At 44.1% G+C, this 17,657-nt stretch overlaps 1 protein-coding gene across 1 annotated transcript in view; it reads right to left on the minus strand.

Moving 5' to 3' along the window:
• The window catches only part of MYOZ1 (myozenin 1), a 20,760-nt gene extending 3,874 nt beyond the window's left edge, over positions 1–16,886 (minus strand). Inside the window, exons 1-4 of the mRNA XM_006016261.2 lie at positions 16,678–16,886; positions 14,467–14,568; positions 11,631–11,812; positions 1,009–1,267 (exon numbers count right to left, since the gene is read on the minus strand). Of these exons, the coding sequence (XP_006016323.1) occupies positions 1,009–1,267; positions 11,631–11,812; positions 14,467–14,542 (517 nt within the window). The 5' untranslated portion in view covers positions 14,543–14,568; positions 16,678–16,886. The remainder of the gene's footprint in view (positions 1–1,008; positions 1,268–11,630; positions 11,813–14,466; positions 14,569–16,677) is intronic.
• Between the last annotated feature and the right edge of the window lie 771 nt (positions 16,887–17,657).

Raw genomic sequence — 17,657 nt, forward strand, 5'->3', positions numbered from 1 at the left:
TATGTGACAATGATAGACTGGAATCATGCAAGTTTGGAGAAGAAGGCTTCTATACAAATCCTTTTTTCACAGACCAATGTAGAACTGCCGAAGCTGGACCTGATCTAAAATCAAATTTAGATTCTTCCTTATTACAGACTGAGACTTTAAAGACTTATTAAAGCTGTTTAATGGAGTTGGATGCCTAATTCAGTATAGTTCCTATAGTACTCTGCCTCTGTTGGACATCAAAATCCCTTAGGATCACCCTAAATGGCAACTTTCCCTTGCTAGGCTCTAAATTATAATTCAGTATCACCTCCTTACATGGTTTATGATGAAGAGAGAATGTTAAGGTTTTGTCTCCAGAAGTTTCTGGCCAAACTAAATAGAGGATCAAATTAACTAAAGACTGAATTCAATGTAAAGTACTGTTCATCACATAGTCAGTGAAAATATTGAACAAATGTCAGTAGCCACAACAGAATAGTAATTACTGATGGGTAACGCTCAAAAAATGTTGGTGGTTAAGCCTTGATGGTGGTTTTGCTTATATTTTCTTGGTTAAGCCTATATTAAACTTCTGTGGATGAAGTTATGTTTCTTTGATCTGAGAACCAGGGTCATTTATGTGGTATATACAGAGTATCATGTTAAATTGGACCAATGGACCAGCTAGTCCAGCATCCTGCCTCCAGGAGCAATCAATATGGGACGTTTCAGAAGAAGCTGTAAAACCTCACAGTGGACAATATGTGATACTTGCCCATGTCAACTTTAGAAAATCATGAGCTTTTCCACAACTTCCTTGGTTCTGAATTAATTCATTATTACCATGTCTTGTCAAAGTAAGCAGTACAGACTGATGTGAGCAAAATCATCAAACAAAAGTCCATCCTACTTTTCCAAGCTTTGAAAAGATTTAGGTTACATTTTTCTTTAGCTGAATCCATTACCAATCCCTAAAAATGCTAAGTCTAAGTTCCAACAGGCTTACCCACTCATCATTCTTCATGCACAGTTACTGACCTTTTCCAGCACTGTCACCTCCTCCACCATCCACTCCTCCCCCAGTGCCCGCTGGTCCTCCAGCATGACCGGGTCCAGTGCCCCCAGCACCACCTTTGCTTCCAGGTTTCGGAGGAGGGGCAGGGGGATAGTGCAGTTTATTAGACCCATACTGCCCTGCAGTCACTCCTCCCACCATCCGCCCGCCGGCATGTGAATAGCCATGAGCTTCTCCTCCATAATGTCCTCCGACGGAGGGGATGAACCGCTGAAAGTGATCCTGGAGAAAGAGAAAAAAGGGCAGAAATTACTCTTACTGAGTGTGTTCCATTTACGGACCTGCTGTGTGGGGCTCAGAAAGCGTGTGCAAAAAGTCCCTAGCTCCTACTGGACCCAAGTCTAAATCACAAAAACCAGTGCTAGAATTTAGTATTGGTCATTCTGTATATAGGAATAGGTAAGGATTAGTAGGATCTACTGAAGGTAATTTTATGAGGTCTATTAACAGACCTATTTTAGAGGCTGAAGAAGGAACAAGCAGGGAGACCTGCAGGGCAAGGCTGTGGTACATTTTCTGAGTGGTAAGAGTGTCCAAAACTAGGAAACCAGTGTTTAGAGCAGGGTGCACTAACAGAAAGAGGGAAGAGCAAGCTTGGGGGAGCAGAAGCAGATGCAAGCCACAACTGAGGTACATTGGCTGAGCAACTGGTGGTAGTCAGTGCTGGCAAAGCAAGGAGTCAGTCTTTTGGGTCGGGACTGAGGGAGAAGGGCAAGGAATGGTAACAAAGAAAACAGGAGTAAAAAGTTCAGAGTCAGGATCTAATGGTATAAGTGAGGACCAGCATCCTTGCAACATGCAAGTGAAACGTTCTCCTCTTACTTGCAGTCCTTCAGCTTTGCCTAGCAGGTTCCCTATTCAGTTTGAGAAAGCATAGGGAGAGGCTGGTTTGTAAGAACCCCTGAGGCTTTATTGAGACCCAAAACTTGCACAAGAGGAGGGTAAGGGAATGGAAAAGCTTTTATTATAAGCTTAATAGACTTTAGGAAACCAGTTCTAGTCAGCAGTCAGGGAAGGGAGAAACCTCCATCCATCAGAAAGACAAAGCGGGTATTACTGGCCAGGCATCCTGTCATCCCAACAAAGGACTTGATCTAGGGAGTGTGGTCATACATGTACAGGGTTTATTATTCTTGATATTGACCTGATCCTTCTAAGCACTTTAATTCCACTGACTTTGATTGGGATAGAAGGACTCAAAGCCCACTGTAAAGAGGGGATGTCTGTGGTTCTAAAGTAGCACCCTGCTTCCCTACAGAGTGATTTAAGCAAATACCCATGCTGTGTGTCATGTATGAGATGTGTTTTATGTATTAAGTGAATGTAAGATCAGAACTTGATTCATATAAGTGCTAAAACAATGTGCTCCTCACATACTAAGTGTATCCTCATAGACATATGAAATATAAAATATGAATTATATTATCCATGTAAATGTTTCACATATGTTCTTTTAATATGGGTGTGAAGATAGTCTATAGGTGTGTGAACCAGTAATGGAAGAAGCCACCAAGCTGAATGCAACTTTGTTCCATTCTGCCTGTATAGGTTCCCCAGATGTAGCCAACTGGAAATCTGAATGTGAACTCCACAGCCCTGTAAAGGGTTAAGAATTTTACATATCTCTTACACCTAGCACAGTTTAGCAAAGACAGTCTTTCCAGGCTGTAAACCAGCTTCCAAGGCCAGCTGCTCAGTTAGCTAAAAATAGACAAGAAGAAGTGAAAACCCCACAAGGCTCTGTACAGAATGATATAACTCTGTCTTCAGCAACAGTGTCCAGGGCTTCACAGTAGGTCATGCAAGCTGCAGCTCAGGCACTGAGCCATCTGTGAGCTAAACTGACAGAGTTGGTGCCTCTGGGGGACTTTAGGGAATGTCTCCTGTCCCTGCCTGATTGACATTCCCATTTTAGGAACAAGGAAGATAAGGTTCCCCTGAATGTCAGGAAACACTGGGGATGGAGAAAATTGTGATCATGAAGGTTTCATCTCTCACGCCTTAGGCTGTACGTAGAAGCTGGCAAGTCTGTTTGTGTAGCTATGCCTGAGGAGTTGCTCAATGCTATAAAGGTAGAACAAGTAGGTATTGAGGGAAAGTAGGAGGATGGTCTTCTCAATGGGGTAACACATGGTACTGCATGCATTTACAACTTAAGATCTCCATAAGGCAGCAATTTTAGCAATTTCACCTGTCTGGCCTCTAAATCCAACTACTGTATGTACCATTCCGTAGAACAACACAGTCAGTTCCCCCTCATATTATGAATGCTAGGTTTTTCCTTGCAGCTCTTTCACAGAAAAGTACCTGAAACATCAGCAGGATGATGAGCTGTAGTACCAGAATACGAAATTTGTCCTGGCATAGCGGTACTGGGTATAGATGTTGATGGATATTGTTTTCTTGTCTTTTTATTACTTGTGATAATATTGTTAAATGAGAGAGAAGCCTCTGTGAAGTATGGGTGGGCTTCCTATTTCCTTTCCAATAAGTGTAAGGGACTCCAACAAATGGGGGAAAATAGATATATAGGCACAGGATTCCTTTGCTGAGACATTTTAGTTTCTACATGCAGAACAAGTCTCATCTATCAGTAAGTCTCTGGCATCATTACTCCCTCCTTTGTGCAGAAAGGTAGCTCCAGCCTTAAGTCTGAGGCTACAGGCTACAATACGCAGGAGCCTAAGGAAGAAGAGTCCCAAGCCAGAACCAAAACTGGGAGGAAAGGGCTTTGATTTGAACAGGAACATCAACCATAGGTGGAACTGGGTGGCTCAGTCCCCTTATGGGCAGTCCAGGCCAAAAGCCAAGGAGCAAACTGAGAATGAAGACTGGATTCCTCTCTCAGCCTTGGGTGGGACTACTGCTGGAAAACTTGCTCAGCCCCCACCTGCTCTGCACTACCCTGTGGGATAGAGATCTCTGTTCTCCAGGCCCGTCTACCCAACAGCCCTAAATTTAATGAAAAATATTCTAAGAGAACAGCTGTTGGCTTGGGCAGATGCACACAGTCCTCACGACTGGTTGAGCAGATTTAATTTATGTGTCTTTGAAAAGGCTTTCCCTGGCTAAGGGTCTGACCCTTCAGGAGGCTGAGTGCCTATGCAGGAAGGGTTCCTAATCCTTCAGCACTGCCATATGTGCCTCAGAAGAAACGGGTGGTGAAAAATGATCCTCTCATGGAACTAAGAGTTTGAAGCATCCCAAGGGCCTGATGTCACTGAGGGTGGTGCCTGCGAGGGGACACCATGTGCTCCCTGTCGGCTTCTTGCTGTTCCCTATAGGGAATGATTGAGGCGACCAAATGTGTTTCTATTTCCACTCCCTGATGAAGAGCTTCCCAAATGCTCAATGTCTGAAGTTACTGTTGCTCCCTCCACTCTGCAGCAGCCATCCAAGTACACCTTTATTTTGGGCCATGGAGATTTAAAGTTTGGTTTATCAAACATATGGTGAGAGCACATGAAAGAGCGCAGAGTTCTTTCTGCAAGAGAGGGTGCTCCGGAATCCTCCCGTGGAAGCTGCACTCCCTTAAAGCAGTGCTGTGTTTATATAAAGAGAGAAGGGCGTAAGACTGATCACAGATGTTCAGACATTTCAGGACGTTTTATTCCAGTAACACTTTACGCTCCCTTGGGAAGCACCGTGGTCCAACATTAGGGCAGCACTGGACTCCTGGTTCCTATGTCTTGGCTCTGCCAAAAACTTACTATTTGATCTTGGGCAAGTCACACTGCCTCTTATTGCCTCCATTTCCTTATCTATGTAGTTATGTGATTTATCCAACTTAGAAAATCACTTTGAAGTACTTGGGTGAAAACAGCTGTAGAAGCATGAAATAGAATTATACAAATCACATGTGTATATTTTGTGTCGGCCCACTACCATTTTCTTGGATGAGAGAACTGAGTCCCCGTGTCCATTGAGTCCTGAGATATCTCACACTGCTTCACTAGTGGATCCCAGAATTGCTGAGTTAAGACTGGTTTCCTCTGCACACGCATACTTTCCCCTTGACTGCTCTGCCCACCACTCCTGGATCGAAAGGAGAATGAGTCTCTATTCATAGTCTCTTGGGGTCGAAAAGACTTCTAGCAGTGCTCCACCACAGTAGAACCTACTTTTAGCTGTGGGGCAAGTGGCAGTAGCATTAACCCCCTAGGTGCTGGCAGAGGCAGAAATTAATGCTGCTGCCACTTACCCTGTAGCCACAGATTAGTGTCTCCAAGGATCTCCACCCAGAAACTTGGCAACAGGGCCAGCATCCAGGAGTTAGTATCACTGCTGCAGAACTGTGTCCCAGGGGGGATCCCAAATGGGATATTTAGCAGCGGGGCAAATGACAGCATAGTTATCCCCCCAGGTGCTGATCCTGCTGACACAGTAGCTCTGGCAGCTGCAGGAGTGAATGCTGTCCACCCCACCCTCTGGGAAGCCTCATGGGTTGGATGGCCCATCTCCATTGACCAGATCCAGCCTGCAAGCCATGCTTGACACCCCTGTTTTAGAAATAGGGATATTCCTTGAGTAGAATGCTTAATGTTACCTCCCTCCTTCTCACTATAGATGTATTAAGAAACCAATAGAGCCATAAAGGTGTCATAAAAAGTCAAAGGTCCAAGCTGAGCAGCCTGTAGGGTTAGTGTGGTGAAAATGTGGCGAATTCTATAACCAACACCACACAAAGGAGTGACAGGGATAGTTAGGGAAAAGAGGCAACACAAAAAATCACGTGCAATTCCCCAGCCTGGCTGACCAGGTACCAGCCTTCAGCACAAGGCTAGAGCAGGGTTCAAGCTCATGCCTCAAACTGTAGCAACACTTTAATAGCTCCACTGCCAGACCCCTGCCATCAAGGTGTATAGAGGCCTTTAACTTGCTTTGTTTTTGGATCTAGATGTAAAGAGCTGAAGGGAAAACAGCAGAACCAAGTAGTCTCTCCCTCTCAGCTGTTACCTACACACCTAGAAACAGGCTGCGTTTTATCAACAGAAAAAGATCACTTCTTTTTCTGTAGCGCTTTCTAGCTAAGGGTAGGAAAGATGGTCCAATGGCTTAAGAGCAAACTGAAATCCATGAGATCTAGAACTTCAGTTAGTCGCTAATAAATCTGCCCTGCACCTCAGATCCTCTGTAAATTGGGGATAGCACTTCCCTGCCTCCCCAGGCTGCAGCATATACATAGGGAGACAGTATCACAAAGTACTTAGCAGACACGGTGACATATTAAGCCTCTCAGTGCTATGCCGATGAGGTAGGCATCATCTGCATTGCACACATGGCAAAGCTGAAGTTCAGAGAGAGCCCAAATTCACACAGTGAGTCAGTAGCAAAACTAGGAATAGACAAGATGTTTCACTCCCATTATCTGCGCTAACCTTTCCCGGGGAGCCTGGATATCTCTCATACGTAATGTGAACAGAACATCAGACTAACCATTCCGTCCTGTGGCTATTTCAGGAACAGCACATCCTGCATTTGTGCAGGGCTTGGGCTAGATGCTTCCTGAGGTCCCTTCCAACCCTATACTTCTATGAAGATAACAGACTAAACTCTTCTTGGATGGTCTCCTGCAAGCAAATCATCTTGACTGGTTTTCTAGAGACAAGGCTTTCAGCTGAGTGAGACCAGCACTTGGTGCTTTCTTTTCCTACCAAGTGTACACTCCAGCATGGGGACATCTGACATTTATATGTACACAGTACCCAAAGCCTAAATGAAAACCTTTTCCAAGTCAGGGAGAGTGGTGTGATTATCTGGTGTGATTGTTCAGAAAGAGCAGGAGGAGAGGATGAATCAGGGAATGCTAAGATTTCCTACCTTGTGTAGAAAGTTTATGGCTCCAGCACTAGCTGCTCCAGGAACCCTTATACGGCACGTGTTTATTTTTAAAAACCTTTCCCTTTGTCCTGTTTCTTACGTCAAGTTACCAACCTGGTAAAGCTTCTGTTTAAGGAACAAGGAGATCCCCTTATGGCGTCCCAACCTACCCCTTCCTTTTTCTAAGTATGATTTGGGAATTTCCTGGAAGGAAGCTCAGAAATCCACCAGCCTAAGTACAAAGGAAACATTGTTCAGGTTGTGGAACACTGCACTTTGGCACAGGGTCTCCTTCATGGACAGGCACACAGGACAAGAAAATGAATGGCAGTAGGAGAGTAGTTTAAGGCAGCAGTAAAAACACTTTGCTCCTTCACTGAAAACGTCAGCTCCTTTTCATTCCGCTCTATGAGAGCCTTCCTTTCATGTCCTTCCCCAGGCTGGAGATGGAGAAAGGGAGGGATGAGAAGATAGAATCATAGAAATATTAGAGCCCAAAAAGTCTTTATCAAATTAATTTGGTGACAGCTGCTGTATTGCAAACTTGGGAAAAGGTAATCAGACCACGGGTGGTAGTAGCATAAACTGTCTGCACACAACCCCCCATGCCTGCTCCAACAAAACATCTGCATGGAAGAAAATAGTTCGGTCCTTGTTTCCCATTCAGCTTTCAGTCCCTCTGATTAAGCTGCCAAAAAGGGTGCTAATTAGTGACAGCTGTGGTGATGGATTTTGTAATGAAGACACATCTATTAAAATAATGGAGAGAGCCCAACAGACTTGATTCACACCAAGCAACCATTGGATGATAACAGTTATGTTCCTGATCCTATTAATCTAGTCCTGACTGGGGCTGGTAAAACAGATTGAACCCTGCCTGTAAAAGACAGCAGACAGTGATTATCTGTACTTGTCTGGAAAAAGGTGCATCTGAAATGGAGTCTCAGTAGATTTTTAAAAAGAAAACAGCTCCAGTTTGAGGCACTTTCATTGTTCCATTGTAGTGAGGCCAAGCAGGACATTTCAGAGTTTCTGGGATCTTCTTTAACCCCAAATACCTTTCCCCACAGAAGCATTTCCAGCATCATTTCAATAGTATCCCTACCAAGAAAGACATTACACACAGGCAAATGGGTTTCTTAGCTAAATTCCTTTCTCACCATGGGAGAGTACAGATTTGTTTTCATACAGTGAACAGGATCCTCTATAAAAAGTGTGTGCAGTAAAATGCAGTACTTAATGCATAAAATATAGTGCAAAGTCCTCCCATCTTTGGGATACAGTCATTCTCACCAAGCGGTCCTTGGTTCAGAGGCACACATTGCCAAAAATATTTTCTACTTTTGGGTGCCTCGGGTTTCTGGGTGCCCCACTCAAAATGCCTTCTGTGTCACATTTCATTACCCTTGCTTTTTTCAAGTTGGGTACCTAGAAATAGACACACTCATATTTTGAAAATTGGGTTTCAGCCATTCATTCCCCCAGCTCAGTTCTCCTATGAGACCTGCATGGGAATTTTGAAATCTAATATGAGGCCTCATTGTTTCTGTCACACTTTGTGAGCCTTATGTTTATTTGGGGTCTCTGAGCCTTTCTCATTTCTCTTATCCCTGCTGCAAACTTCAGTGCATCAACTGGCCAGTTGGAGAAAGAGTTTTGAAGCAGTAGTAGCTTGCTTAAAGCTATTGGGTCAGCTATTTTTTTTTTTTCACTAAACATCTTCCAGGGGCTGCCAAATATGTGTACCAATGTTGAGCACTTTTCTGGCACCAGCCATCCAAGAAGTTCAAAGCACAGAAATTAATGGCACAGTACATCTGGGCAGTAGAACACTGTATGGATGGACAACATTGTCATATTGAATGAAATAGTTTGAATGTTTGTAATAGTTGCCCATTAGCCAGTTTAGGAAGACAAGATTCATCTTCTTATCTAGGCCATTGTTTTGGTCTACGTGCAGAAGGTCCTGACTTTGCTCAAAGTCTTAACTCTTGAATTTTATCTTTAGAGGCCTTTAACAAAGTTACCCTAAAAATGACCCTTAAGCAAACATCCCACATTCCGAGAAATCAAACCCTAGGAGCCTTTTAAAAGATTGGAAATAAAAGTCAATTCAGTGATATGGAAATTCCCGAAAGTAATTAAAATGGTCAAGAAAAGAAACTGATTACCAAGCAAAAGAATCTGTTAAGTAAGATCTGAGCCCACATTTGGGAGTAGTGACAGGTTTGGGTAGGAGGGGCCCAAGACGGCAACTCACTCAATAAAAACTGTAACCTACTGTCCCAGTTTGGAGGTAACCTCACTTGCAGAACAACGAAGGAAGAATCGCAAGACTGATCACCTGAACCACCCTCTCCGTGAACACGAATCTCTTAGGTCACGCTGAAGCTGCAAAGCGCCCGAAAGGGACTGAAGGAAGGGGACTTAGTCCTATCAGTATTGAAGCCAGCCCATTGAACCGTATTGCTGAGGCGAGCCCATTGAACCGTACTACTGAGGCCAACCCATTAAATTGTACTACTGAGGAATGAAAGCATATTTAGGTGTTTGGCTTCTCAGAATTCTAGGATTGTAAGTATATTATGAAAATAATAGTATTGATTCAAATTTAACTTTGAATTGTAATTGTTTTAAAGGAGTGCATTTAGAGCATTGTTTCTGATATATGTAGTTATTGTGTTCTTAATGTTTGTGGTATTTCTTAAAGCTAAGCAGTGTTATATGTGTAGCAAATAATTTTAAAATAAAATTGTGTTGTATGAATTAAGTGTGTAATCATTGTGAAATCATGCAATCAACTAACTACTCCCCCAGCCAGTGCATCAAACGAATCAGTAAGTTGTGTGGGATTTTCTCTATTCCATAACCCACTAGAGAGAAACCTGAGACAAACTAGCCAAAGGCTCCCCAGCATTGAGCCTCACCCTAGTTTGTGGAACCCCGTGTAGCATAGCAGAACCATCCCCAACTAGATCATCCCAGCCAAAGCTTTGTCTACTCAAGTCTTGAAAACCTCCAAGGATGGAGATTCCACCACCACCACTCTGAGTAACATGTTCCAGTATTTTACTACCCTCCTAGTGAGGAAATTATTCCTAATATCTAACCTAAACTTCCTTTGCTGCAACTTGAAACTGTTTCTCCTTGTTCTGTCATCTGCCATCACTGAGAACAGGTTAGCTCCATCCTCTTTTGAACAGTCTAGCTTCGTCCTCTTTGACCCCATCTTCAGGAGCAAAGGGGGTGGAAGCAGGAGTTAATGGATCCTGGTTTCCACCTCCTTTGCTCCTGACGTCAGGAGTACACACAAAGCTACCCTATTCAATATTCCTGCTTATTGTTTAATAGACTCTTTCTCCTTCAGTTTAATTTTCTCCAAATCCTTCTCCCCAAATTGCTATTGATAAGGTGAAAAAGTCTCTTTATTTTCTGCTTTAGTGTCAGAAACTAGGGCAGCAAGCCAGCTAAGTTGCCCCAGCTGGCCCTGGTTACCTGAGTGGGCCTGGCTTCCAGCAGCCTAATAATTTACAGCTGGCCCCAGGTGCCTATATGGGTATGGCTTCCTAATTTTTTTAATTTCTTTCAGTAACTGCTAGGTTACTCAGTAGGATATAAATCTTTCTGCCTAGGTTTTGGTTGTTGTTTCTGGGTTCTGTTGGTTGATTTCTTGCTCCAGACTCAAGCCTGGATGTGTTTTGATACAAAATTACTTGATGGATCCTGATTTCCACTTCCTTTGCTCCTGACTCTAATTTAGATCTCTATTTTCTGACTGTCTGCCCTTAGTTTGTGGCTTAGCTTGGTGGTTTCTTGCACTTCAGTCCAGTACAAGTGGATTGCTCTGGACCCTCTATTTTGATTTGGTGTTTTTTTTTCGGGGGGGGGGTTGTTACCTCCCTAAGTTAAGACCCTTTGGATTGGAGAACAACTGGGCTGATGAGAAGAAACTAAAGCTTTAAGGAACAGGCAGGGGAAGGAGATATTGAGTCAGCATTTGCAATTTTGTTTTTCTGCTGCTTCAGTAACTCAAACTCCTGAAATGGGGGGAGGGTGGTAGAAATCTTTGGTCAAAAAGAGAAAAGACTAGCCTCAATTTTTAAGCTTAAATAACGAACTTAGTTTGGGGTAGGAGAAACTGGATGTGCCTCACTTCTTGCACTGTTATGGACAAGAAAAAACAATAGTGAAAATAAAGTAGGATGTTAGGCTTACTGCTCTACCCAGAAGTTCCCAGTAAACAACACAGAATAACTACAGTGTCGGCAGCTAGAGGCCTGTACCTGAATTTTACTTCATGGATATTCTCTCAAAAGTGAACTGAAGCCTAAGACAAAGAAGAATTAAAAATACCATGGCCTACAGTGAAAATGGAACAGAACCCAGGGGTCTGAATTCAGGTCTGAATGAAGCACTTATTCCTGGTGGGAGAAGGGAAATGCAATGATTAAAACAATCAACACTCATGTACTTATTGGTAAACAGCTCTGGCAATCTATAGAATTTATAATTCTCCCCATTTGAGTTTTACTGACATTGCTTCATTAATGGGTCCCCAATGTGCCCTGAAGGAAACTAATGCTGAGACACAAAGGAGTGTCACTCTTTGAGCTTGTTTGCAATCATGGCCTTCCCCCACACTTCTCACCAATAGACTCCACACCATAAGGATTCTTCCCATTCCCAAGGCAAAAGCAGAGCAATTCAACTTTCCCACCTATTCCCATATGTAATGAACCAGCTGTGGTTGCACTCTCTGACCTACCACTGAACTGTCAGTGAAGACATCAGGGTTATTCTCATATATGAATTTCTCCACCCTCAGCTGGCGTAGTTTGAACATCTTAGATCCTTTGTTGGTGAGGAGAGAGAGCTCTTCTAGCATCACATCCCTGGGGATGCTGATCTTCTTCCCCAGGTTCAGCTTGGACCCTTCTTGTGGCATGACTAAAAAACATACCAGAAGGTGCACCTTAGCATGCTCTCTGTTCTCTTATTCCCCAGCACCCATGCACAAGCCAAGCATTGTCTACATTAGAAAGGTTCCAGTAATGGAACAGGCCTACACAGATTTCCTTGTCCTGATGGTTTTCTGGACATCTATCAAAGCAAGTTACCCTAATTCCCATTCAAAATACATCTGGATGCATGTATGGTAAAGCATTACTACTGCAGACACATCCCATTTTTCAGTTACCTGAATTGTCCACTGCTCTGAGGTCTGTTCACTTGAAAGCCATTTACACTTTTAAACAATGATGACAAGCAAGAAGCAAGGACAAAACTGGGACACCACTGGAATAAGCCCTAAGAGGCAGCCATGCAAATGGCTGAGATTTAATTCATGAGCATGCCTGAAAAATAATTCCCTGTAGTTAATTATAGAGTTTATTTTTGTTTTAAAATGATCTCTGCTGTATTTCGCAGTTGGTCATGATGCCATTAGGACTTTCCTGATTGGCAGCTCTTATCTAGTTACAGATCTGCTGAGTCCCCTGGATAAATGAAAGGGGCAGTTTCCCTTCATTCACTCCATGCTAGGCTGCCTTTCATTCTGTGCTAGGTCCTGCACTACAGCCTAGCTAAATCTGAGGCTAGGGCCCTCCCTTAACCAATTCTTCACCTTTCATTAGCCTCCAGTCCCTTGTATTGCAATCCCATTAGCCCTTTCCAGGGACAGGCTGAGCAGAAGAAATGTAGGGTTTAAACATAAATACAAGCTTTTTAGACCTTCTTTATCTACCCTAAGCAAGAGAAAGTCCTCTTTTTAAACTCTGTTGGTTACTTTTAACTCTTACTGACATGGCAATAAACTTAGATTGAAGGCCTGGTTTTTGTATTCCATTCATTTCAGTGGAGTTACAGCAGCTTATAATAATAGTGACAGATCAGGTGGCTACACCACAAAGACAGGTGACTGTTTTCCTGCCCTTAAGAGTCATTGGCAAGGATGTCATGCTGAACCCTGCATCCTTTGGACAAATTCTGACACATGAGCAAAATCCCTGAAAGGATTCTTTCCTCAACAAGCCAGCTCCATACAGCACCATTCCCCAACGAAGGAAAGAGAACCATTCTCCTGAACATAGGATGTATTTGGATACACAGCTAGTTAAAAGGAGCACTGTTATATACACAGGGCCATATTTGCTTGTTGATATGAATACAGGGCTTTAGGGATGAACCTGAAAGGCTATATAATAGTGCTCTTAGCCCCATTCTCCCTAGCAGAGCAGATTCCAGAGATCCTCTTTGAGAGATGAGGAAGGAATAACAACCTGTTACTTGCTTTGCAATTCTATGGAAACCTTGGATAAAAAGGGTGTGTCTGCTACTTCCATGTTATCCACTCCAATGTGCACAGACAGCGCTGAAGGAAAAGTACCTCCAGTCCTGCAGGACACAGGCTTGCATTCCCCCTCATTTATCTCAGATGAAGAACTTGACCCTATGACTAGTGAGTGCCAGAATCAAGGAGCTTCTACTCTACAGAAGAAAAGCAAATGAGGGCCACGGATAATGACTGAGGGATCTGTACAGCCGCATAGCTCATTAAAGGGACAAGTACACAGGCATGGCTAAGCAGTCACGTTATGCTCTCATTTACCATGATTTAAATCTGGTGTAACTCCACTGTAGTAACTCCATAGTAGCCAATGATTCATCTTAGAGTTTGGCCCAGAGGGATTACTTAACCCCTGTGGAGGGAAGACTAATAAAATATGGTACAGTTATATGCTGGCATCTAACAAATCATGTAGGAGGGCCTACCTACTGGCCTGGGCACTGCAGGTCATGTTCACCTATTAGACTCCAAGGAAGGACAGGAACACTGGAGTACAGATGCTCCCCCTGATTTCTCTGAACATATTTCATGCTTCCAGGACTCTTTCCAGCCCATATGTCATGCTTCCTTACCCTTTCCCATCCCATCATCATCTAGCAGTCTCCTTTGAAGGGCTAATTCAGACCTGCAGAGCACCAAATAGAGGCCAGCAGTAAGTGGAAAACACAGGATACTACCTGCAACAGCATAGGTGCCAACTTTGTTTTTTGCCAATGGGTGCTTACAGATGTAAAAAAACAAACAAAAAAACCAAAACGGCACTTTACTTTTAACTCAGTGTGTTCAAGTGCCGAGCTCTGCACATGCCCAGAAGACGCAGTGCATTACTTCAAGCCAGCTCTGAAGCATCTGTAAACATCAGGTGCTTTAGTGGGGCTTTTTTTCTAATAGCTGATTAAAAATGCCAAAAAGCTCCGCTGAAGTGCCTGATCTCTACAGACTCTGCAGAGCTCAGTTGAAGTAACCTACTGCTTCTTCCGGTAAAGCATAGTTTGTTTGTTTTTTAACATCTGCAAGCATGGCTCAGCGGGTGCTGACCACCTGCTAATTTTTTTGGTGGGTGTTTGAGTCCCAGAGCACCCACAGAGTTGGTGCATTTGTGCAATGGGCATTGTTAGGAATGTAACCATTCTGTTACCTCCCAGGTGTCACCTTCCTAGATACAGAGGTGAGCAGATGCTCTATCTTGGAATTGTAATTTTATGTCTCACTGAAACCTACCAACAGGAATTTCTGGGAGATATGTGCATCTTACCTTCTTCACTTAGTTTCCCAATGAGTTTAGTGGACTTTTTCCTCTTGATGGGAGCAGGAGTTCCTGCCAGGGGCATTACAACAAAGGAATCTCTCTTTCAGTCTAAGGAGACAAGGAGATAGAGAATGAGACACTGGAAAACTAGAGCAACACAATGGAACCAAGTATTCTGCCTCTGCTTTGCGATGAAGCACGCAGCCCTTGTTTCATATCCAGATTCTTCTCCAAACCCTTACCTGTGGAGTAACTGCTAAAAAAAATCATCTTCCGTGTCAAGCTGTAATGATGTCTTTGTGGTTGCTTAATATCAAGACACAGTATGCCAACATATGGCAAAGTAAGCATCCTGTTATAACATAATCTTGCCTCACCAAGACACCGCACTGTAACATCACAGTGTTAAAGCACTGTGCTACACCATGCCTGTTATTGTTTTAGCAAACAATGACAAAAAGTCATATTGCAACATCACACCATGGCAACATAAAATTGCTACAACGCTATGTAAATATCATTAGGTGGCGGGAGATCATCTGCTTGTAATGATGCTGGGGTATCTGCCCAGGAGAAGATACTTTGAACATTTGAATAACATGGAAGCTTAGATGGTGGAACATAGGATAGTCCTAATAAAGTTGGAACTATCCCTCAAAAACTGAGCAGATGACAAGCTGCCGAGATCTTTCTTTCCATAATGGACCTGGTCTTTTACCACTGTAGGTGATCCACTCCAAAAGAGCTAAACAAAGGAAACAAGTGGCAAGCAGGCTAGATGGAAAAGCCCCCATGCTTTGAAGTCACGTACACTTGTGTCTTATTTATTCAGCGTATCACAGACCCTTCAGGTTTGGGGGACTTGATTTCACACATCATCTTGTCCTTGTCTCCCGTAGGGGGAGAGGTTTGAACTACAAGGCTGAGAGAGCAGAAAAGAAAGCCCTGCAAATCCATTTCAAACCTTCCTCCACCCTCAGTCCTGCATGGTGGTGAAGGTGGCACAAACAACTTCTAGGGGTCAGATCCTAGGCTGATATTATAAACTGGCACAGCTCCAGGGACTTCAGCTTCAAATTGCAAAAGTCAGCTGGCTGGAAAGCCTAATTATGTCATTTGTCCCCTTTGCCATTTTGCACTGGGATTCAGAACTGCATGCTTTAAATTGAGAGCCATGTTAAACACAAAAACAAAGAAACAAGTGCCCTAAGAATTTAGGCAATGTCTGTGGCACATATTTTGCCATGCAGATATTTATCAGTACTTCTCCATTTTTTTGTTTTGCTTTTGGAACATGCTTTTGAGAGGTGGCCAGACAGCTGATTGACTCCTGTGCTAATAGCAGCTCAGCCAGACCAGACCAGCTCTGTTTGCTCTTGGCAAGTATGGTATTCTCCTGGGTTAGGTTTTCTTCCTGATTTCCAGGGTTTACTTTCTATTGATAGCATCTCCATGAAGTTCACATCATAAAAGTGCCAACCATGGTATATTCCCAAATAAAGTGTCAGCAGGTGCAGTGTAAAGCATACACTATGCATTCTCCTCTGAGCAGCCAGACATCTGTTTAGCTATATAAAAAGGGGAGGGTGCTGTTTGACAGGACAGGCATGATGCTGCCAGGATACCTGGGTGGGGGAGGGACTGGGAATTTTTAGAGTGGGAAAAGGGAGAGAAATCTGCCTGCCTGAAATATGAACTCCCAGCAGTAGGTGGGGAGAGGTCATCCCACTAGGGGTGGAGCTCTGTTAACACAATACAGTAATCCCAGGGTGAGACTGAAGGAAGCCTGCTGTGTCCTCTCTCTAATCCTTCACTGATTCCCAGGCAGGCTCAGGGCCAGGGGAACCTATAGTGCTCACTGAGCCCAGGAGAGGAGAGGGAATCCCAGGCAGGACAGGAATCCTGCAGTATTCAGTTGTCCCCTGGCTAAGCCAGGATGATAGATCATTCAGGGACTCCAAAGAGAGAGGCTACCATGGTCTTGCACCCAACTACTATCCTAAGCACAGAGCTGGGGCAAGAAACACAGCTTTCCTGCAACTGGGCTGTGCTCTGCAGCACAGTTCCTCCCCACCAATCTGCAGCAAACTTTCCAGCACTGCTTTCCTGGCCCCAGGCTGCAGTGTGAGGCTGGTCTCTACCTTCTAGCTCCATTTCTGCCCTTGTCCTCTTCTCTCTAGGCTCTGGGGTTGTTATTTTGCTGTTAGAAGAACTCACCTCAGGCTCCCAGTGCCAGGCTCAGACACATATACACACCCCTTTCCCAGGGCCCTGCTGCAGCGGAATGGCAGGATGGTCTCCACGTCCCTCCTCTGGGCACTTTGCAGGAGGCTCGGCTCCCAGCCCCTGCTCACCCAGGGCACACGTTCTTAGTCCAGGTCTGCACAGCACAGAGTGCTGATGCGGAGTGCTGTGAATTTGACTCCTGGAGACTGGTCACACAGGCATCCTGAGGTTATTAATAGTAGACAGCACAGAGTACATGGGTCTCAGATAGCACCAGCACAGGGGAGAGGAGGAAAGGAAAAGAGTGCACCTCAGCACTCCTGTTGCTCCTGCAGTCCTGATCCAAACACCATGAGGGTGCCTGGCTTGTCAAAACCATTGCTCCTCTCCCTCTGTATAAAAGCAGTGTTCTTTTCCCATTCAATACTATGCTACACCTTCATAATTCCTCCCCCTCCTGCGCTATCCTATATCCCTGTGTGCCCTGCACACCCTTGAACCTCACTTGACTGCATGGCACCTTCTGCACCCACCTCACCCTGCACGCCACTGCTTCCTCTAAACTTCTATCCCCTACTCCACACCCTTGTAATTTCTCCTCCCCCAATGCCCTACTCCAATGATTCTCAACCAGGGTGATGTGGCACCCTCGGATGCCTTAAGATCTTTTCAAGGGTGCCCCACAGTGTTAGCAGTGTTAGGGGTGCAAATATGATTCACAAGATAAAAGAGTTTTCAAATAGGAACCCATACTATTAAAAGCTTCCTGACCTGTTGTGGTCTGAGTTCTTTGCAACAGATGGTTTACTCTATTATTTTTCTGTAGTCAAAAACAGAGTGAAAACAAAGAGCTGACATTTTCTCAGTGCTGCCTCAAGTGTGCCAAGGGGTGCCTCAAATCTGAAAGGGTACAGAGCACATGGCAGGGAAAAGGGGCACTTTCCATCTCCAGGCAGAGTTCCTCTGGGCAG

Source organism: Alligator sinensis, unplaced genomic scaffold (genome assembly GCF_000455745.1).
Source record: "Alligator sinensis unplaced genomic scaffold, ASM45574v1 scaffold109_1, whole genome shotgun sequence".
In the NCBI taxonomy this organism is placed as follows: domain Eukaryota; kingdom Metazoa; phylum Chordata; order Crocodylia; family Alligatoridae; genus Alligator; species Alligator sinensis.